The sequence below is a fragment of the Lepisosteus platostomus genome, chromosome 14 (assembly GCF_059453375.1).
Source record: "Lepisosteus platostomus isolate fLepPlt1 chromosome 14, fLepPlt1.hap1, whole genome shotgun sequence".
In the NCBI taxonomy this organism is placed as follows: Eukaryota; Metazoa; Chordata; class Actinopteri; order Semionotiformes; family Lepisosteidae; genus Lepisosteus; species Lepisosteus platostomus.
In genome coordinates, this window is record NC_142624.1 from 4,165,723 (window position 1) to 4,188,140 (window position 22,418).

Sequence of the window (22,418 nt, forward strand, 5' to 3'; positions counted from 1 at the left end):
GCGACAGTGTTTTCACCTGGTTCAGGCCACCAAGCCTTCATCGTACCTTGAGAACCTGCCACTTCAGTCTGAATGAAGGTGAACAGGAGAGGTAGTTTACAGTTAAGAAGGTAACAAAGAAGCAGGGGCTGCGCCAATTACACCAGGCCCAGATACTCAGAAGCTCTCCTTTCTTCTAAAGGTGTGACTGTACATCCTGTTTATAACCATTGTCCAAGAAAGATACTTCTTTTGACATGAAATGGGTTTTTCACTTCTGTTTTTAGCAAAAACCTATGTGTCATCAGTGTGGGAGTTAACGCTGAGTCAACATTACTTTACCGCAGCTCAAACCTTTTACCGATAGCCATGCCTTTTCGGAATGCTGGACAGTACAACACAGCTTTCATGGCCTCACATTAGTCAGGAAAAGCAAAATGCTGCCAGTAGTCCGTGCCTTCAGTAGAGCAGACATTAGATAGGATCACATCTTTCAGCCACTCCTTCATAAACTGTGACATGCCTAGGGATTATTCATTTTGTGCAACCTCGCAGTCTTATTTTCTTTGGAAAGACTGAGGCGGTTTTGCTAAAGAGATCTTGTTATAGCCATGTTGCTCTCTACAAGGTACCATCTGCTAAAGTCATCTCGCTGCCTCGAAAAAAAAGATGAATATCAGCAATGCAGATGTTGTGTTCCAGCTTCAATGAAAAAAAAAAAGTCAATTGTATGGCAGTCGAAGGACATGCTACTGCTACAGTACAAATTCCCGCCCGGGTGTCTCCAGGTATGCTGTGATGAAGTCTTCGTAGTGCTGGTGGAAGGAGAAAACAGTTTTTTTATGCTTCTTCATTCAATTGCCATTGTAAGACCCTTTCTTGTGAAGTTCAGTTCACTCCTGCTGATTTTTGTGCAGCCTCGACAGAACTGTTAAGTGCGTTTCAGTTTGATAAGAAATGCTCAGACTTGGATCAGGTTTCAGCTTTAGCATCTGCCGTGTAGGAACTATGGGATCCCGTATTCAGCAAACTGCTGCTTAGGTTTTCTACTGAGTAATGAGGCACCGGCTTCCGGCTTTCATCACTTCTCTAAATGTTATCTTTGCTAAGCAGGTGCATGCAGCGCTCTCACGGGCGAAAGAGATAGGTTTCAAGAATAATTACTGGCGATTAATACTGACGTAAAACAGGTGAAGGGTAAACCAATCATTCCGATTTGCCTGGAAGGAATTTTATGCTGTCACCAAGATTGATCTTTCACTGGTGTCTCCTGATGAGCATTGCTGAAGTCAGGCGTCTCTTCCACAGTACAGTGGCACTTTCCAACTCTCCGCCTGGGAAACTTTTAATTCCTACGAAGTTTACAGAGCACTTAGTATAAAAGGAAACATTATTCATTGCTTCACAGTGCCTTTAAACTTAAGGCACAACTCTCGGACAGTTACATGCAAGTAAGGCCATGCAAGCCTTTCTCTGTGTGCTTTAATTCGATCTCCTTTCCTTGAAAAAGTAGCACAACATTTTAATACTCTTATTGCTTTTTTAATCCTCTAATACTCTTGCTTGTAATCAAGACAGTTGCTTCGATTTGAAGCGGTTCTTTTGGCGATGATTGAGGATTATTTTCCTTCACTCTGTAAGATACCTTGGGATTTTAGAACAAGCTTCTGGGCTCCATAACATGCTTACTCTGTCAACTGGTGCGGAATTGAAAACAAAACCGGCCCCCCTTCTTCTTAGGTTCTAGAAGATAACAGTGTGTTTTGTCCTGTAATTTGCTGGGAGATGAATTTTAATGTACTTTGAATTTTTGCATACTGTGTCAGAAAGAAAACTTCCATCACGGGGGCATATGCTGTTGAAACCGTCTTTTTTGCACTGCACGGTCACTGGTAAAAGTGTTTGCCCACACAGAGGCTGAGCTCTGTCCTGCAGGGGACATGGGTCCGAGCTTGTCTCACGTCACACCAGCTGAGACTGGGATTCCCTAAGCAGGGCTGGCATCGTTCATCCAGGGCTCCCTCAGCTCATGTCAAAACATCGCCCCCTGCAGGTTGGTGGTACTGTTGGCAAGGGAGGTGCTTCTCTGCTTCCTGTGATGTCGTAAATGCACAGTGGTGTGCAGGTTAGAGCAGGCTTGTACTCTGCCTTATTCTTCCCATGTGGTGTTGCAGGGTTTGTAGTGCTGAGATGTGAAAAACATGCAGTTGGCAAATTCCAAATTGGGAGGGTATATAACATACATAATAAGACAAATGGGTTGAACTGGTATGAGACAGGTCTCTAAATACAGATTTTGTGTGTATTCTAAAATCAGCTGTACTAGTTATGCTCTTGTGTAATCAGATGTACGCTGTTGTCTTTTTTTTCTGAAGTGTTTCGCTAGAAAAATAGCATTATTTCTGTAAACAACATGAAAAGCACCATCACTTGAGTGCAGCATATTTGAAACGAACAGGCCGCATTATTAAACAGTGCTCTTCTGTTGTTTAATTATAGTTGTGCAATATTAAGCTGCATTTTCTGGTGCTTAGGCTAGTTGATGGAACTTTGTATATGCTAATGCATGTGTACACTGATGTTTCCCATGTGAGGGACTGAAACTGGGCACCTTTGTTTTGAGTTTGCACGCAAAAGGCTGCTACAAATCGCAAATCCTGAGCGATGTGAATAGTGAGCCGGACAGATGTGACCCTGCTGTAGAGGGATGAGTTGAAAAGACACCACTTCTGCGTTATCTCCATTGTCAGGTTGTGCATGCGGTGGTGGACGTGGGCAGGGGCAGTTTTAGGCCCCAGATGTCACGCCCAGTACACCGAGTGGGCGCTCTAACTCTGTCCTGTTCCTAGTTCCCTGTGATTATTCATGTCTTTCCGGTGGGTCTTGTTGTGTAGCCTATTTACTTCCTGCTTCTGCTCTGCTACTCGCTCAGCATTGAGGTGCGGATGTCCTGAGACCCACCTAGCACCAGGTCACCCCACGTCCGCTACCTGAGGGCATAGGTTTCTATACAGCATTTCCTGAACAGCTGAGCCCGGGCTAACCCCTGTCTCGCCGCTACGCATAAGGTCTTTTTCGCTCTCTTGCCATTCCACGGTTCGTCCCTTCCGACATCCGTGACACCGGACCTGCGGTTCAGCGGTTTAGGGAGTCCCGCAGTTTGCCAGTTTCACATCTTGTTCTTTACACTCATTCCCCAAAACCCTGTGCTTGACTGCCACCCCCACCCTCCTCCCTTCCCCTTGCCTTTTGGGAAACAGCCCTGGCACCCATCCAACTGGAACCACGCTCTCTGACTGTCAAATGTCTTTATTGCGAGAAAGAGAGAGGAGGGAGGAGAATAATGTCTTCAGCAGCGCTCGCCGTCGCTGACCACGGCCCCCTGTACCGCTGTCAGCTTCTAGAAAAACACACAGGCGGCAGACCCGAAACAAAGGTGAGGGAGGGCTGTGGGGGAGTGGATTTGTAGAGTCCGGGCCAGACGGAGTTTTTCATCACTCCCTTAATTCCAAGGGCTGGTGTTTACTTGAACATCGAGTCTCCTCTCCGCAAAATTGCATCACTTCCACTGCTAGGCATGGAAGCTTGGAATTTTCACACTCCGCCAGGGGCTTTCTGAGATTTCCTTGGCCTGATTTACTGTTTGACTATCCGTTCCTGTACAGCTGGTTCTCCTCCTCTCCTCTTTTCCGTTTTTTTTTTATCGAGGTCGGTGGCAACAGATTTTTTTTTTATCTCCAGCCACACCATCAGACACAACACTGTTCACACTCCTGGCCCTACCATGTATAAATAATTCAGCTGACTCTGTCGACTCTCAGTTCAGTGGGGTTTTTTTAACAGAGAAATTCTGCAGTAGAGGTTTGAGTTAGCTTTTTTTTTAAAAAAAAAGCCTGTTGGTTAGACGGAGGAAACCTTCAGCCCAGACAAGCGTGAAGCAGAATTTGCTTTTCCACTGATAACAGTTGGCAAGTTGCCTGCAAAACCATTGCTAAATTGCTAATTTTAATATCCCTCCTCCTTCCACACACCTCACACATCAGTGTATAAACAATAACATTATTTCCGAGTGAGAGAGTGGATCCCAGATTGAAAGGATTCAGTTTAGCTCTCATTAGTCTGCAGATAAGAGTTGCCATTTGCATTAATTAAAACTCATTTGGGGACCCATGAATGTGTTTGCTTTCATGCTACCAAAATGCTTTTGCAGGCCAAATGTGCCCTAAATATATGAGCTTCATAACACACTTGCTGACAAAGAAAAGCAGAAAAATGTCACTCGCAAATATCAGTCCGCCCCATAACAGCTATTCCAGGAAGGTAAATTAACAGTGAAAGTTGTCACAATCTGACCTGACAACTAAACTAAAATGATGGCCCGTTAATAGAAACTTTTTAATCATTAGTCCACTAGGTTAAGAATGAGAAATGGGAAGAGGAAAGTGGATTTGAGGTTCGAAAAAAATCAAGGAAAGGCTTTTGGCAGGCATTTTGTTTTGCAGATGTGAGGTAACCTTCAGCCAGGGGGTGGTCTTGGCTGCTCTCACAAAAGGCATTGAATTACACTGGAAGAGAAGGACAGGCTAGGAGTGCCTACTGGAATTGGGTTACTGAACGTCTCCAGGGAGAGAGAAACAGACATGGAGTTTCTTCCTCTTGTACATTTTCCTTTGGGTGTGCGCTGCCGAGAGTTAGCTTGGGAGTCGTCTGGAACTGGGCAAGCCAAAGACCCACAGGGCCTTGACGAGCCCGACTGGCAGCGGTGAAAAGGCAGCAGGAGACAGACGTTATCAGTAGGGCTATCCATGATTCTCAGCAGGGTTCCCTCCACTGCCGCCGCCCTCGACGTCAGCATCGGTGTCACCAAAAGCTTTTTTCCCCACTCTGGAGTTCAGAGGTCACATGTCCAGCTCATATATGACTTGTTCCCCCAACCATCATCTCAGATGCATGTGGTTTCCCCTACAGGCATCTCGGAATATCATGTCCAGTGGGGGGGTCAAGACCCCTCTGGAGAGGGTAAATAGCAGAGCGTCGTGCATCTAAAAGTCCAGTCCCACTTCACGCTTCTGAGTAAAGGCAGTGAAATGTGGAAGGTGTCTGCTGTAAGAAGGGGGAGATGGGAGGGTGTAGGTTTTAGAACAGATATGGCGCTATTAAAAAAAAATTGTCCCCTAATTTGGAAAAGGAACACAAAAAGGGAAGTAAAAATCATATTAGCCAACTGAGGGAAGGTAACAGCAGGGGTTGTCTAAGAAGGCACGCATTTTACACTCAAAGCTGGATAAAACATGATGTTATGAAATGACGGACCCCCTCTTTTTCCCTTGTGATTAAAACTGAGTAACAATGAATAATATAGATGTGTGTTAGCAACGCAGGCCACACACACAAGATAATTTCCTTCCTTCAGTGCTTTGATTATTTCAGCTTGAAGCTGCTCATATAAACTATTTAATTGGCTCCCTGCCTCCTAAAAACAGGACTGTTCTTGCTGTCACCTGTGTGATTGAAATAATCCCGCTTGGTGTGGCTTTTTTTATGGAGCAACCGAGTCTGTCGTGAACCGGCAAAGACGAGTTGTGGTTCTGTGGTTGATGCTTGAGGTTTCTGGGTTGGAGACATGGAGTAAAAGAGAAACCTGCTTGTTAGGAGAAAAGATCAACAGCCAAACATGTACAGCGCCATGCCATATTACAATTTGCAGTTTTTAAACTAACGTTATGTGACAGCACCAATCACAAAATGGAGACATCATAATCTCCAACATATTTATTTTACCAAAAGGGCAAATGATTTTGGAAAACTAGGAAGTTCTATGTTGGAAGATGCATCCTCCATCTCTTAACAGTTCATTTATTTCTATGCAGAATGAATAATGTTGGTTGAACTGTATAGTTTGCTCCAGTACATTATGGTATTGCTATGCGCCAAGGTTGCAAAGTACAGTGAAGACACGACCATAGGAAAACAAATAACATACAACAAAACAATGGCCTGTGTTTTTTTTTAAATGTGGCAAAAATTAAGGTGCCTGATGCGAAAATACAGGTCTCTGCTTTTTTAGTCTGACAAGCTTGACTACATGTGTGGAAAGTGCTTATTATCAGCAGTGGGCTACAAAGACCTGAAGGTTTCCACTCAAACTTCCTGTCTCACCTGCACTGTTAAATTTAAAATGTTTCTGTACATATCACACCAGAAACCAGCCCCCAGCCACTCAGCCGGAATGTTCTAGAAACTAATGGAAGTAAAGATTTTCTTGGTGGGGACCTCGACTTCCCTTCAAGCGTTTGGCCCATGCTGAAGCTGACCCTTGAGCTGCACGTGTGAACTGCCTGTGAAAAACATCCAGTTCACTCCTCGAAACGAGGAAACATCCGCAATTTGGATAATGCGCACCAGCTTGTCCCGCCTGACTGCTAAACCTCGTACTATTCCCCAAATCATGATTAGTCTTTTCTGGAATTCCAGCTTAGTGGGATGAATAATGAGATGACAAGGCCTCTGTAAATAATTCCAGCCCCGAGTGCGAATTATTTAAGGCTTTACTGTCTAGGCTTAAGAGACGAGACTTAAGAAGTATAGCAGTTTACAGACTTCCGCCAAGAACCCAGAAATATCCACGAGCTGACAATGTTGTGGAGCAAGGAGTGATAAAATGCAGGGAAAAAAAGTTCAAAGATGGCAATGTTAATGCAACCCATGCCTGACATGTTTTGAGCCCTTTGTGCTTTGGATACATATCACTAAAAAAAAAAAAGCCGATGGCTATATCCGTCTTCTTTAAAGACTGCACAGGCCAGGTTGTGTGTAAATTGAGGCCCACAGACAGATGTGTGCTTTACCATGGGGACACAGAAATCAGGCAGGATGTGGGGCTAAGTTTGACTTACACCCCACACAAGACTTCGGCCTTGGTGTGCCATCTATTATGTGTACACAGAGGGCAAAAACTGTCAAAAGCGCTGTAACCATTCAGATATTTGACAGCCCATAATTCGCTTCTTTGGAATTATGTCATTAATGTCTATTCTGTACGTATAGCATGTGTCCTGTCTGTCCACATTTATTTATGAGGCCAAGAGACGCCGTCTTTTCAGTAAACAGGAAACACATGCATATACAGTGTATTTTTTATGTGCATGCACATCCACAACACTGTGAGCTTATAAGTTAGTTTGTTGTTTGTTCTTCTGTTCTCAAAGAGGCCCAGACATGACAGAGCTGTTTAGTGTAACTAAAGTCAGTGGCACCTGTAACTGCTCAGCGTTGTGTGTTATTCAAAAGAGGAATGTCAGGGGAAATTACATTTGTTTTGCAGGCAAATTGTAGGCCCCGAGGGGCACTTTATATAATTATAACTCGGCACATGCCGAACATCTTATATTTTTTTGATGAGCTGTTATAGTGTTCTCTAGGTTTTAATGCTGTGCCCGTTTAATCTCAAACCGAGTAAGGTATCATATCTTATTATATTTCCTTTATGCATATTTCTGGAGAGGAAAGTCTGAGATATAAAATGTGTAAAATAAAAAGAGCAGTTTGTAAAGCTCCGCAGTTGGGTGGAACTGAATGGACAAAAAAAAGCCTAAAAAAAGAAACTGAAAAAACAGAGAAAAAGAAAGGGAGCTGTGAAACCTTGTCTTGTGGACTAAAAATTCTCACAATTACAAACTTCATTTTATTTATTTGGGGTGTTTTTATTTATCATTGTTATGAATAAAGTACTAATGCACAGATAATTGCAAGAGAGGGGCCATAGATCACCACCACAGAAAAAATTAAATTGGATATAAAAACATGCGACAAATGGAACTGGTTTTAAGGTAACTGGCAACTCAGGCATTAATCTAGAGACATCCCACACTGTTGAGCTCTTTACAGGCAGATGGCTTTTAAGTGTCTTTCCTCAGTGCTGTGCCAGTTAGCCTCGCTGTGCCTTGTGTGAATACGTGAGGAAGACAGCGTGTTCTGGGTTTTCTGCCGTGACTCTGTTCAGGGGCTTGTGTAACGTGTACGTGACATGTAGGTTTATTCCAGAGACAAGTTCGTAGACAACTCCAGTGAAATATTGTTAACCTTTCCCTCTACAACAGCACCCTGTGGATAGATGAGTCCTTGACCCTTGTTAAATATTAACCACGATAAACATTTCCATGTTCAGCTGTCAGGTATGTCTGTTTACATTCACATAGAGAAAAGGCTGGCTTATTTAGAGCAACAGTATAATTAAGTCTGAGCAGCTTGTGCTTAGCAAGCATTGTAACCATGTGGCAAGTATTGATTCAGCATCAGCTCTCTGGCAATAGTGCATCTTCTCTCCTCTCTCCCTGTGTCGTAATGGGGTGTTTTTTAAAGGTTTTGCCTGATAACTTGTAACACTGTCAGGGGGGTCAGAGGATGTAAGTAATAAGAGGGGGATGGAGCTGGAAGGTACTTGCCTTTTGTGTTATTTTTACTGTTGAAAAGACATTTTTCGAAGGGGTACCCCAGTCCTGCCACTTTCCCAACCTCTATAAAACCTTCATAAATGTAGGCCACATTCGGCTACCTGCTGCTTTGCTTGCACTGGTTGACGTTTATGGATGCTGATATGGCAGGGCTCTGGTAAAGGGTGTTTTTAGGTTGGGGTTAGGAGTTTCATTTAGTTATGATTCCACCGGGACATTTAAAGACTGTGTCCTTCAGATCCATTCAAGTCTTTGTTATTCCCCTCTGATCTTCTGGGTTTCTTGATCTTCATTGAAGAAGGGTGCAGTTTTGGAGGGAACATTCGCTGGATCTATCTAAAACCTCGTCTCAGGGATAAGCCTACATGTTGCATCTGAGTTGAATAAATCCCTGGAAGCAGCTACTACTGGAAAATGTAAAAAAAAACAAAACCCATTTCCCTTTCCACTGAATAACATCCAGGTACTTCCTTTTATTTCTGTCTGCTTCAGTTACGCTGTGTAGTAAACTGATCCTTATGTCGACTGGGAAAAGAAAAGATGAGAGAGAAGGGCTGCCAAGCATTGTAAAAAAAAACGTCTTTAGTGTGCGTGACCCCGTGTGAGAGGAGCACATTGGAAGCAAAGCATTTGAAGCAGATTTGCTGTCTTCCCACAAAGCAGAGGGAGCTACAAACCTGGTGGCAAGCAGACAAGCAGGAACACTGCGTGGAAGGACAAACGGAAGAGTGCTCACTCATTCATCGAGGAGCTGTGGTTGACAGAGGCATAATCCCCACCAGCGTACGTTACGGAAACTATCCCGTCGGATTTTCCGGCAGGCTTCCACCACCTGTGTGCTCTTCAGAAGAGGACGTTCCTTTTGTGGCCTTTTGTTTGCGCCGTCGCCGCCCCTTCCTCGTCGCTCAGGCTCAGTTTCAGCAGAAACTCTAGCCTGGGCTTTGAAAGTGGGCCTGCATTAAGTGGGGGGAAAAAAAGGTTTCCAGACCCCCTCCGGCTCTTCCACTCAAGTAGTCGGGCCCTGTCGCAGACTCTGCCAGCTGGCAACTGTTATCAGACACCTTGCTGGTCACCGTGAGTGACGGCCCCAGAGAGTAAAGCTATTCTCCTGGTTCATCGGAGCAGCTCGTCTTCCCTTTCCCTCCTTTTCAACCCTGTCTCTCCCTCTTGAGAGCAAGAAAACAAAAGCAGAGGATGCTATCAGGCTTTGTCATCTTGTCTGCCCGTCGCTCAGACATGACTCCGGTTGTCCGTTTCCTGGGGAATAGTAACCACAGGCACACTCCCAAGTCAGGAAAAGAGCGGGGGAACCCAAGCCACTTCTGTGAAAAGGGTCACTTACCATCCGCCAGAATGTGCCATGCCTTATTGTTTTTTTGTTTTGTTTTTTTCTTTCACTCTTCTGAGCTCTTTACTGAGAAGCTTGGCTGGGTTTTGCTGTTATTTTATTGCTTGGTTTATTTATCTTTTCGATTTGATCCGCTGTCCGGAGTTTTTGCTTCTCCCCCCCACCAGTTACACCATCATTTCTCATCAGAAGAGGCGTCTGGTGGGGGAGGTCCAGATTTCTCCAGAGTGGTGTCTATTGGTGTGTAAAGCAGTGCTGTGATTTGTAACAGAGGTGTGTTTCTTTCCCAGGTGTTCCATGCAAATACAGACCCCACGGAAGTGGTTCTGAACAGGATCCCCCAGCCGGTGTTGGCTCGCTTTGTGCGGATCAGACCCCAGACTTGGGAGAACGGAATCGCCCTCCGGTTTGAACTTTATGGATGTCAGATCACAGGTATGTGTGCAGAAAGCCTGTGATGGACCCATGATCCAGTTAAATTCCTCATACATTCCAAGACAGATTTCTGTTTGCTGGCTTGTCAGTTTTATTTAAAAAAGGAAGATTCAGTTCAGGGGTGTGAGAGCAATTTGGGGTCTGTCTACAGCTGTGATTTCTTATGATGGAATACAAAATGTGAGGTTTTGTTACAACCTCCATAAATGTGTGAGAGGAACATGCATTAAGTGTTTTGAAGTCATTTCTATGCTCAAGTGGCCCACCAAAAAAAGATTAATGTGCCTCATATATGTTAAGGCCTTGCAAAACCCTTCCAACCTTTTTTCAAATGTCATTACTAAAACCACACTTCTACCTGTGTTTACCTGTCCTTTCATTTTTCTTTGGCACTTGACTGTCTCATGAAATGGCCTTTGGCACATATGAAATAGATGAACTCTAGGTTATCATGCATCACTTCCTGACAGTGGAGTCAGCGTGGGAAGGTCATGCAGGGTATTTCAGTTCTCTCTGCTTCAAAAAGAAACGCTCCACAGTGCGTTTCGAGAGCGACTCCATTGTGCATCAGCGAATGACTCAAGAAAGGCAATTTGAAACACAGTGCAAATGAGAATCATGGGATGTCTCGAGGAACAAGGGATCACTTGTGAAGATGTTTGACGTTTTCCAGTGTGGCGTTCAGAAGGGGTGACATCTTTTTAACAGTTCACCAGGAATAACAACACACAATTAAGTGTACTGAAAGGATTATGGAGTGTTTAGTCAAAATTTTGTCTACACCCACTTGGCTGAGCGCCAGCCTCCTGGCGATAGGATGAGGAGGCTCATGTAGAGTGAGGAGTGACATGGAGGCAACTGCAGAGGTGGAGCCTGACAGCTGAGTCTGATTGATCTGTTGTCATTCCTCCCAAACTGTCATTATAAACTCTGTTGAAATGCAGTAAGAGTCCAAAAGGCCAGTGCAGGCCCTCTACTCCGGCTGCCACCTCATTCTCTGTTCACATTGTTTCTCCAGGCCAGGACAGGCTAAGGAGTGAGCAAACAGGAGTGGGGCATGTGGGGAATCCTTCAGTCATTGCAGATTATTTGTTATGTTGCCGTCCGGCGATAATTTTATCTCCAAAGAGATGCCAACCAGCTTCGTGCACCAACATAAAACCTTGACACATACAGCACCATAAAAGAGCAGATAAAACATGCTCTCAGAGATTCATTACAAGTAGAGCTCAGGGATGTAATTTGCTCAATCAATTTTTCCCCCCTCTGCCTGCTGAGTTATAGCCCTCACAGGGAAGCCGTATATTGGATCGGGTCTGGGTTATTTGATATGTAAGTGACATGGTCTCTTTTCTGTAACACAGATGGTTTTATCTTTGAATTCATGGAGCCATCACCCTGCTACTGCCCACAAAACCCATCACTTAAATACCAAGATAGATGGCTTTACGAAAATGAAATGAAAATATCCATTTGTTTTGGGTGGGCTCCAATTTCTCCATCGAAACATAAGTGGAATTGCTGTGTTTTGAAAGAATCCCTTATATCATGCTGTGCTGTTCCAAGTTATCTAAGTAATGTATGAATCTATTAGAGTATGATTAATTTTCTTTATATATAATTAAAATAACATTTTTTTAAGAACATAGAGGAATATCAGATGAATTACAGCTAAACATTTCCGTTACCTGAACAAGCAGAACACCCCCCTTACATGTGAATATAGTGAGATACTAATTAGTAGGAACTCATGATGAATTTAAGGCTTTTAGAAAAGAGTAACCAAAGAAATAAATTGGATTTTAGCCTAGTAGTTTAATAAAATCTGGTGTCTTTTTGCATACTGTAAGTACTACAAGAAGGCTTCTATATTGCCTGTGTGAGCTGTTCCCAAGTCAGCCTTGGAGTCCTTTTGTGGGAAATGACAGCTGGCTAGTCACACCGAGAACCACTGTAAGAATGCAGGGTTACTCTGAGCTGGAAATATGTGTCCTTCAGCTGTTGAACAACTCTCAGGGTTAATGTACGGGAATTTATCAGAGCAAGTTTGTCACCACCTGATAAGCACATGAGAAGCATGTACACACATACATTGTCCTTACCAAATGTGCAGGAGAATTTGATGCCTAACTGGGTAGGGTTTAGAGTGCTGTAACTGGAAAAGCAGATCGCTGTGATGCTTTGCACAATAATCTGGGTACTTAGTGGGGATGTGTTTGAGAAGTTTAGGCTGATAGCTCACTCTTTTCTTGATAGCCATTCCATACCCTCACCGATTGTTCCTATCAGGAGTTTTCTCAAAGGTTGTCACTGATTGTGAGACTTCGTGTGCATTAAATAGCAATAACCTCTGGCCCTGGCTAGCATGGTCTGCTGGCATACAATGCCCATGCCATGCTTTCCTGACCCCTCTCTCTTTCATCCGTGCACAGATGCCCCCTGCTCCGACTTGCAAGGCATGCTCTCGGGACTCATCCCTGACTCTCAGATCTCCGCCTCCTCGACGCGGGACATGCACTGGTCCCCCGGTGCTGCCCGTTTGGTTGCCAGCCGCTCGGGGTGGTTCCCCAGAGCCTCACAGCCACTGGCCGGGGAGGAGTGGCTGCAGGTGGACCTGGGACTCCCCAAGATGGTCAGGGGCGTCATCACCCAGGGGACCCGTGGAGGAGAGGGCAGCACCGAAAACCGCGCCTTTGTCAGGAAGTACCGGGTGGCTTACAGCATGAATGGCAAGGACTGGGACTACATTATCGACCCAAGAACCATGCACCACAAGGTGAGCTCTTGCAGAGGCTGACGGAGTGCCCCGTTTCTCTTTTAATGAGCAACCAGGTGGTCTTCAAGAGCCTTGAGTAAAGCTTTTCAATAGGTATAGTGTCCTTCATGGCACATTGTCATGTTAACAACTATTCATGGTAAAGGTGAACTGATTGATAAATAGATCATAGATTGATAAAGGTGAACTGATTGATAGGTTACAAGAAACTTTGCTTTTAGACTTTTGTTTCAGTTTAATGGGCACAACCACCTATTTTGTCATTGCCTCTTAACTGACTGCTTTTCTGAGCCATAATACACGTGTGCTAGAATTATTGAATTTTTATCACTTTTGCTAGGGTCATTAAATTCTGATCTTCTTGTGCACAGCTTGAGTCTTTCCCCACCTAGGGTAGAGAGGCCTTTGTACCTTCATGCACAATTACTATGAAAGGTTGTGGCTAGCTATTCAAATTATTAACTCTTACACATTCCACACCTGCTTGGAATGTTTGATTACTGTGTATGACGGAAGTATTGCATTCAATTAAGATACTAGGATTCCTCATGGAATCAGGTGCAATATACCTAAGGCTGCTAGATCTAAGTGGGTTTGAGTTGACTGGTATATCCTGGTATTGCATGACTGATATATCAGCATGGCATGCAATAGTCAGAGAGCTCAGGACATTGAATGTGTTACAGAAGTTATGCATGCTGCTGAAATCTGGACAGTGTAGAATTCTTTGGTCTTTTAGCATTGTTGTCCGATGTCAAGTTTAGAACGTGTGTACTGGGAACAATTCCTGATAGGATTAGGGAGGGCTGCAGATACCAAACCCATGATTTTGTTTAGCTCCTTCATTGCTACTGGCAGCTCCCAGTAGCCATAAGAAGTGGCTGGCATATTTCAGAGCGTGTGAGTACATCACGTTCCTGAGGGTTGTAGCAGCAAATGGATTTGCTCAAGAATGGTCAATTCCATGCTGAGTTGGTGTGTGGGAGAATGAAAAAAAAAATGACAGCACCTGCTAATGCAACTTGATAATGTGGTGAGTGCATAAATATCAGAGCTGACTGGTTTTTGTGTGGCGCCCAGCTCTTTGAAGGAAACACAAACTACGACACTCCAGAGATCCGGCGGTTTGAAGAGGTGATGGCTCAGTATGTCCGAATCTATCCAGAGAGATGGTCCCCTGCTGGGATTGGAATGAGGCTGGAGATTGTGGGCTGTGATCCATTGGGTAAGATTGATATTCATTCCTCCAGTGACATACCTTCTCAGGATGTTACAATGCTAATATGTTAAGTTCTCTTTTTCTCCTCAATTTTCAATGGCCAAACTAGTGTTGGATGCATCATGATGTTGATCATGATGACTTCAATCTAATACTCTGTGAAACATGGAATTCAAAAGCATTTTTTTTAGATGTGAATGAACCTTTTCCTTTGAATAAGTCTCTGATGTTTTAAATATTCTGGTAAATATGTGGACACATGGCTGGAAATTGTTTTTTCAACAAGACAAGATCCTTTGAGGTTTTTTTTCTTCTCTGGTTGATTTTTTTTTTGAAGGCGAGAATTTAGAGGATGGAGCATCCAAGATCAGAGGGAACTCCGTTTTTAGCGGCTCTAAAAAAACCCGAAAAGGTTATGACGTATCATAAATCCTTTCATGAGTATCGGCTCGGCTTTGATCTGTGACATAAAGCTGACAATGACTTGAAAGTCACCGTGGCACGTTTTGTTCTGTCTGTTGGGTTTTGCGTCCGCGCTGATTGCAAACGTCTCCCATTCATTTAAAAATTTGTGCTTAAAAGAAGGTGATGGCTTGAGTTTTTGATGGTTTTTAAAATGCAAGCAGACAATAAAGCCACAGGCCTGAGAAACTGGGCTGCCGAGCTGTTCAGGGAATACAGTGATTGCTCATTCCAGGGCTGTGCACCAGATGTTGGGGATGTGTGTGTGTGTGTGGGGGGGGACAGCTTTTTTAATTTTTAACCACATCTATAGACAACTGGGCTTTCACAGTTCCTATCGCAGGAAGCTGGGGAATGAATGAGGCCTGTTATCAATCTCTGCCGAGAACACACACAAGCTCCCCCTGTATGCCCAGCTCCACTGGCCTGTGGGGAACTCTCCGAACCAAACAGGTGGCCCCTTGGTTACACTGCATGGCTTGTTGGCTTTCTATCACAAGCTGGGGGACCTGCTCAGTCTTGCCTGCTTCCAAGCATGGGACATCAGGGCTGATCTGTGTTTTAGGAAGGGATCGGCACAGGAGCGAGACACTTGGCCTAGCCTCAAGGGAAGTTATGTAATTCCCAAGCTGAAATCGCCATGAAAAGCCGACAACAGTCTATCTACACCATGCATCCATAAATATGCGTATATGATATCTCAGAGCAAAATGTTTTTTTCTACGAGGAAGGGAATTTAAAAACTTGACCCTACATCAGATCTCCGTTAACTGCACAGATAAACATCTGCTGCCAAATCTAGTCAAACCACAAATACTAATGCCGTGAAAAAAGGACCTGCTTAGGGTGCCCCGCGTCCGACAATTAAAAAAAAGTGTCAAATGTAGTCAGGTTAGAGCCTGTCACGTACTTCTTCTGCTGTCTCTTCCCAGAATAATGTCTTACTCAACTGAAAAAATATAGCCCTGCACAACATAGCTCTTACCGGTCTCCAGTGATGCCTTTTCACGTTCTGTTTACGAGTTTGGACGGCTTTTGGCTCGTCCTTTTTGGCTCTTTCCTTCTGATTTCACCTTCTTGCAATTAAACTGTTCAATACGTTTTCAGTAAATAAACAGAGTTTCAGGCAATAAATACACAAAAGTGAGTTCCCACGCACCCCACGAGTGAGCTGTTATAAACCACAGGCAGATAGACTGCAGGATTTATAGGAATTCACTGTATAAGCAGAAGAACCCAACCTGATGACTTTCAAACGCTGTGCTCGGGCAGATGCATATCTTCAGCTGTCAGGGAGCACTAGTGCTAATATTTGCTGTGCTCCTGGATGATATTCCCTTTAAGTAATGGAATGGTAAGACGAGCTCTTAAAGCATAGAATGTAATAATTTTAGCTGCGGTGCCAAGCCAGGCTCTTGTTGATTAAGCTCCAGAATAACGACGTGCACAGAACAGAATAATCCATTAATAATACGCCGTGGCTGGTTTCCAGGTAAAGACCTGTATATCAGAGTCTGGCTCGTGCTCAAAATCCCTTCCTCCAGTCTCTAGTTTACTCTAATAATATCTTTAGGATAATTTACTTCAAGGGGGTTTGCAACCAGATAGGCACGCTCATAATCATACCTTCTGAATGCACATCACATATTTAAAGACGATCCGCCACTTGTGCCTTTGAAGTTTGCTCACATATGGATCTGTTTAGCTGACTTTGTAGGACACAGTTCAGACACTCTTGAGAGAGCAGAGATATCCATGTTGTGTAAATATCGTTCCTCTTTCACATTGTGACTCAGGTTATCTTGAAAAAATAAATCGTCTCGACACTATCGCTTACGAGTTAAAGAAATTCAACATTCACGATATTGACTGTTCCTTCTTTTCTCAGTTCTTTTAGAATGAACCTGCTGCGCATAAAAAAGTAGCTTATTTTTATTCAGTACTGTATATGCTCAGTTTAAGAAGAAATGTGATATACGCTTTCTGCTGAATGATTTAATTTTCTTGGCCGATGCTAAAGGTAACTTAAAGTTAAGACAAATATGACACAAAAATGCACTGTAGTGCAGTACATGAACTGAGAAGGCACTTGGATCCTTATTAAAGCAAATATACAGTCAGTACATTTCAAATACTCTGTAGCAGGTTGGCTAATATTGGTGGGCAAAAAAATCCAAATGTACTTGCCAAATCACTCTTGAGTTGAGCTGTTTCCCCAGTTAAAACGGGGTCTTGTTTAGAAAGAGTGGAGAACAGAGATTAAAGTCTTCGCAATAGTGGGGGGGGGCGGGGGGGGGAAGGCTGGGAATTGTCATGGCAAGATGGAAAAAGTCAGCAGCATCACAAGGAGGAAATGCTGGCCATGACGACTCACAGGCTGTCGAGGCACGGAGATAGATTGCAGGATTTAGAGCTTTTGGTTGAGCAGCTGAGATCTGAGGAAGTCGGTCACAGATGGTGCAGTCCTAATCATCATAGGCAACTTGCTCTGCCACAGGAAAGAAACATAGGAGAATGACTGAGGATGGGAGAGCAAGTGAAGGTTCCAGCCAGGCAGTATTGGTATTAGCAGTGGTGGCAGTAGCAGAAATAGAAGTACCAGTAGAAGACGTGGTAGTAATGAGATAATGGATGCCAAAGGACCACTCTTCCTTTGAGTTAGAGCAGTTGTGGACTGTTATCTTTTTTCACACACACACTATTCCAAGTTTATATATAATAGCCATTTTTACATCCCCTTTTAACCTTATATTTTATCTTACAAATAACACTCACTTTTGTTTTATATTTCCCTGTTTGTTCAGTCTGCATCTCTATGAAATACCTGGCTTTCCATGAACTCCTGACTTTATTTATTGGCTTAACTGACGCTCAAGCAGGTTTTGTTTTTACAGGTTTCACCAATGCAGGATGGGACAAGTGTTGTCCCAGTGGCACCGAGATTTAGATTTAGCACAAATGAATTGAAAACACCACATATTATTTTAATTACTCCGTCTCGCATTTCATTTCAGTCAATTAAAAAAAACCAGCTCAATGTTTACTGAAGGCTGTTATTATTATACAGTAGTTCTCTCTGGATACTACCCGAAGGGCATCTGTTTTTTTTAATGGAACACTGACAATTTTATTGTCAATAAGTGTTTTTATATATTGTTTGTATATGTATGTAATTAACACATTTTAAATGTACATCATTAAACTCGGGACCCCATGGATAATGTCTTATTCCTCAACATTTAGCCTCCAGTCTGTTCATTCTTGCTTAATGCTCATATCACAACAGGCCCTTAAAACAAAGCTATTACTTGTTCCCGGACCTTGCTTTTTCAAAGCTGGATGAGGCCAGATATTATATGAAGAATCAGTATTGTGCCAGAGAAAGCTTTACTGAAAGACTCTTTACATAATTAAAGATATTTTTCACTTTTTTTTACCTCCTCTGGAAGAAATTGCTGCGTCAGTAGCTTTGCAGTCAAAATTCCAGACAGCTTCCAACAGGCGTTGGACTCTGATGCAGAGGTAGTGAGGCCTCAGTCTGCTGGCAGCTGTTTTGTTTATAGCAAACAACATGTGTTTCCAATTGCCTTTCTCCAATACACCAGTACACGGACTTTGAAATTGGCAACTGCTCGGTAGAAGCTCCTTCAATCGTTTTTCTGCAGAGGAGATCACTTTATTGACCATATACAATTTCTTGCATTAGGAATTTGTCTTTTCGCATACCCCAACTTGCTGTCTGTGAGACACAGACACACAGACAGGGAGAGAAGCTTGGGGTCAGAGCGCAGGGTCAGCCATTGTACAGCGCCCCTGGAATACCTGGGGTTAAGGGCCTTGCTCAGGGGCCCAACGGAGTAGGATTCCTCTGCTGGCCGCGGGATTTGAACCACAGGCGCAGGCGCAGATCCTTAGCCGTAGTGCCACCACTCCGCCCGGATAGAAGTTAGCTATCCGACAAATGTTCAGTCCTCTGCAAACGGCATTATTTGCATTCTCAATGAAATTAAATGCAGTTGCAAATCTGATGTTAACTCAAGTTTTAATCCCAATGTGTAGTTTTTACCTGCGTGAGGATAGGAACTGGAATTTAAATAAATAACAGTCAGTCTGTGAAAGCCATTCAAGCTGGATAGGATTTTGAGGGATTGTAGAACTGCTGGTATTTGGGGTTTTAAATGATCCAGTTATTAACCCGGTGATTCTTAAACCCAATAATACTTAAATTTGCTCACATGATACATTCTTTGTAAGGCACCAATCACTGTTCAACCCTGCAACAGATAGGATCTCTTAACAGAGAAGCATGTGGGAAAATGGAACAATTCTGAGGTTTTCTGGCCTGCCAAAGCTAATACAGGACTTAAGAATTCCCCTGTTAACGGCATTAAATTACAACAGACAGAGCCCAGAATCTCATTTTGTATCCTACTTCTAGACCTTTTAAACCACTTGAGACGGCACTTCTCAGAGAAAAAACATTAACTTTAGGGCAACTTTTAAAAAAAACGTGCTGAGAGGGCCCTCTGAATTCCTTGAAGGAAATGTCATAATGACGCACCCAGGAAGGTAGACCCGTAGTTCCCTCATTCCTCTGCGTTCGGTTGCTCTCAGTTGCAGGCGGGTGACATCGGACCAGCGTGCTAAATGCTGCGAAAGGTCAGATTGTTTACTCTGTGACAACAGCTGACCTTTAAATCGGAGAGCGAAAAAGTTCAAATTAATACTAATCGTGTCTTATTTTATGTTAAACGCCCTATCTTACATTAATTTTGTATGGAATGGTAATGTCAATCTTCAAGTGGAGTGGAGCAGACAGTGCACTCTGCCTCTTACACAGCACTGCAATGTGGCCTCCAAGAGGGTTAATTGTGTCTCTAAAGGGCATGGCATTAATACATTTTAATGTCAAAATATTGCCAGCAGTGTTTTTATGGTTTCTCTTTTTATGTTTCGCCTAAGATGATTTTTTGATTGCAGTTCCTTTCACATTTTTGCCAATTACTTCCAAATTAGCATTCTCTGATCCCGCTAATTAGATTGTTAAAATTCTCTCTTCCCCCCCCCCCGTTAATCATGTCATTAGCCCAACTTTCTCCGAGATACTGTAACTGCCCTGAAACTAGGAAAGAAGTTGCCGATGGTCTCCAGCCTAAGTGATCCGTTTAGGTTTAATGGTTATCTGCGATTGAGCCATGCTCATCTTAAGGATCAGCACCACTTTTAAATGATCTTTGGCTCCTTTTAGCAGCATCTCCTAATTCTTAGGAGGTATCCTACCCAAAACGTATAATACCTGATACTTTTAGCAATAACAAATGAAGAAGAGGTTAAAAATGCCAACTACCATACATTGCACTAAGGTATTTTGAAAGAAAGCATTTTAAGTACAGAGTCAAAGTTTAAGAACAATATTGCAGCTTTTTATTTAATGTAATTTATTGTAACTGAGAAGGCAGATTATGAATGTCAGGATGGTGTAGCGTGTTCCTCAAGGGTGCCTTCAAAGAGTCTTTGATTTTTTTGACATCACTGGAAGAACAATTTCCTCCTCATAGAGTTTTCCTTTTTTGCTCATAACTTCTAACCCTGGTCAGTGTTCTTTAAACCCACCGATGAATGACATATTCTTTTGAGTAGTTTTCCATTTGTTCAGAATGGGGGGGGAGATAAAGGAGTGGAGAGTCTACAGACTACAAAATCTTGGTTTTGCTGTGAAATATGGATTGTGTTTTTATGAATTTAAGAAAGAGGTGATTTCTGCTTCTGAGAAAAGAAAAAAATGTTTTAACTCTATGAATAAGGAGCTGCAGTTTGGTTTTGTTGACCCACAATGTTTATTTCAGTATATCTTTTCATGCCTACTTTGCTTTTAGATATTCATCCTTTGTGAATATTGAGGAGCTTGTGATGAATGCCAATACACATCAAATGGTAGTATTTAACTTTCACAACTGTTTAAATTTAAGTTAAAGGGAATAAAATAGACTTACAGGGATAGGGATACAGTATGTAACTACCTGAGTAAACAATGTGTACAATCCTGATTAAACTATGTTGTTGAATTGTCCCTAAGAGGATTCCGTAGGATGTAGCCATTTTGGCTCATATGTAAACCAAGAGTAGATACTGAGCCAAAATGGCTACTTCCTACAGAATTGTCCCAGTGTCACCTCTGCTGCATAATCTGTATGAATGTAAACTTGCTCATAATATCCTTTTCCTATAGAATTCTTCCTATTTTCCTATTTAAGTGGTAATCTCAATTTTCCTTTCTTCACAGAACCTACCTCCATCACTGACATGGCCACACCCACTGTCCACAGAGAAAACCACACCACCACGGTCCAGGCACCATGTGTAGGAGATCCGTCACGGTGCTCAAAAGACAGCCAAGGTGAGCCTGCAGTGTCAAGCATGCTGTGTTGAAGTTAGCTCCCACTTTCCATCTAAACATAATATCATTGAACATTTAAGAGCTGTATGTTTGAATACGTCCAGTGACGCAGGATTCTCTCAGTTTCTGTGCCAATAAATTAAGGACACTAGGAAGGTCACAAATTAGAACCAATCTAGTTCAATTGGTTGCTTGCTGATTGCTAATCCAAGAAACCCTTTCAGGCTGTGTCTTGAAGGATCCCATATAGTACAACTGCAATCACCAAAGGCACTTTATACTGGAATCGCACCTGATTGTGTAGTAGCCTGCAGTCGTTTCGTGAAATAAACCCCATTTCGAAAGCTTTCTGGGCAGCGCTCAAGAGTGGTCTCTGATGGCCATTCTTTTGCTTCTGCATGGGAAGCAGCATTTCCCATCGGCAGCCCAGAAAACCTGACATGGATCCATGGGTTGTGCGCTGGGACTGCTTTTGCTGTTCTGCTGTGCTCAGTGTTTATTGTCAGGCTGTTTATTCATTGGGAGTATCCTGTTGGGTAAATGAGAGTCACGTCACTGCATGACCCCAGCAGGGGGGTCACGGGGCAGAAAAGGGAGTGCATCACAATGGACAAGTGGATGTCTTTTCCTGCCATAGCGTCACAATTGATCACCTGCCCTCCATTATTAGAGAGTCTTAACAGGGAGGGAGTTCCTGATTGATGTCACTTCACCCAATCAATACCTGCCTGCTTACTGACAGTGAAAGACTGGACAAGGAGAGGGGGGAGGTGGGGTAGCCTTGTTGGGCAGTAGCACTTTCTGAGACTTTTTCTGAAATTGAAGGGGAAGAAAACGATCCCAATACGAGTATGTGGCACCTACTCCTTTTCAGCTAACCTGTCGGTCTGTTTGGGTTTGAAACTAAACCACACACATATTGAAGATGCACTGTCCTCCCTTCCATGATAAGGTTACAAGCGACATTACTGTAGTAGGGATGTGTTATACAAAACATGGGCAAAATGCCAGACACATAACAGAGCAGTCTCAAACCCATCAGCATAGGATAGCTTGGTCTTGTGCACAGTGCAGGACCTGGAGAAGACAAGCCACTCAGGAGTCTGTTGTTTATACACCAGGCTCAGAGAAGCGCCGGAAGGCAGAAATTTCATTTTGGAAACAGTGCATCAAATCTTATTTCAGACAGGCTTAAAATTTGAGCTAGAAAAAGCAAGTGCTCCAGCTCACTCTGAAAGCAAATCAAATCCATTCAGTGTATATATCCTTTGCTTTATTTTTTTTTTTAATGGAAGGAGTCTATTATTACATGATCCTAGACATTCAAGTGTTATGCTGCAAGCCTTCGA

At 43.2% G+C, this 22,418-nt stretch overlaps 1 protein-coding gene across 2 annotated transcripts in view; it reads left to right on the top strand.

The window, feature by feature from the left end:
* nrp2a (neuropilin 2a) overlaps positions 1-22,418 on the top strand; it is an 82,662-nt gene that overhangs the window by 37,312 nt on the left and 22,932 nt on the right. For both annotated transcript variants that reach the window (XM_088606617.1, XM_088606616.1), the window contains exons 8-11: positions 10,071-10,215; positions 12,648-12,991; positions 14,072-14,216; positions 20,956-21,069. In XM_088606617.1, coding sequence (XP_088462743.1) covers positions 10,071-10,215; positions 12,648-12,991; positions 14,072-14,216; positions 20,956-21,069 — 748 coding nt within the window. The remainder of the gene's footprint in view (positions 1-10,070; positions 10,216-12,647; positions 12,992-14,071; positions 14,217-20,955; positions 21,070-22,418) is intronic.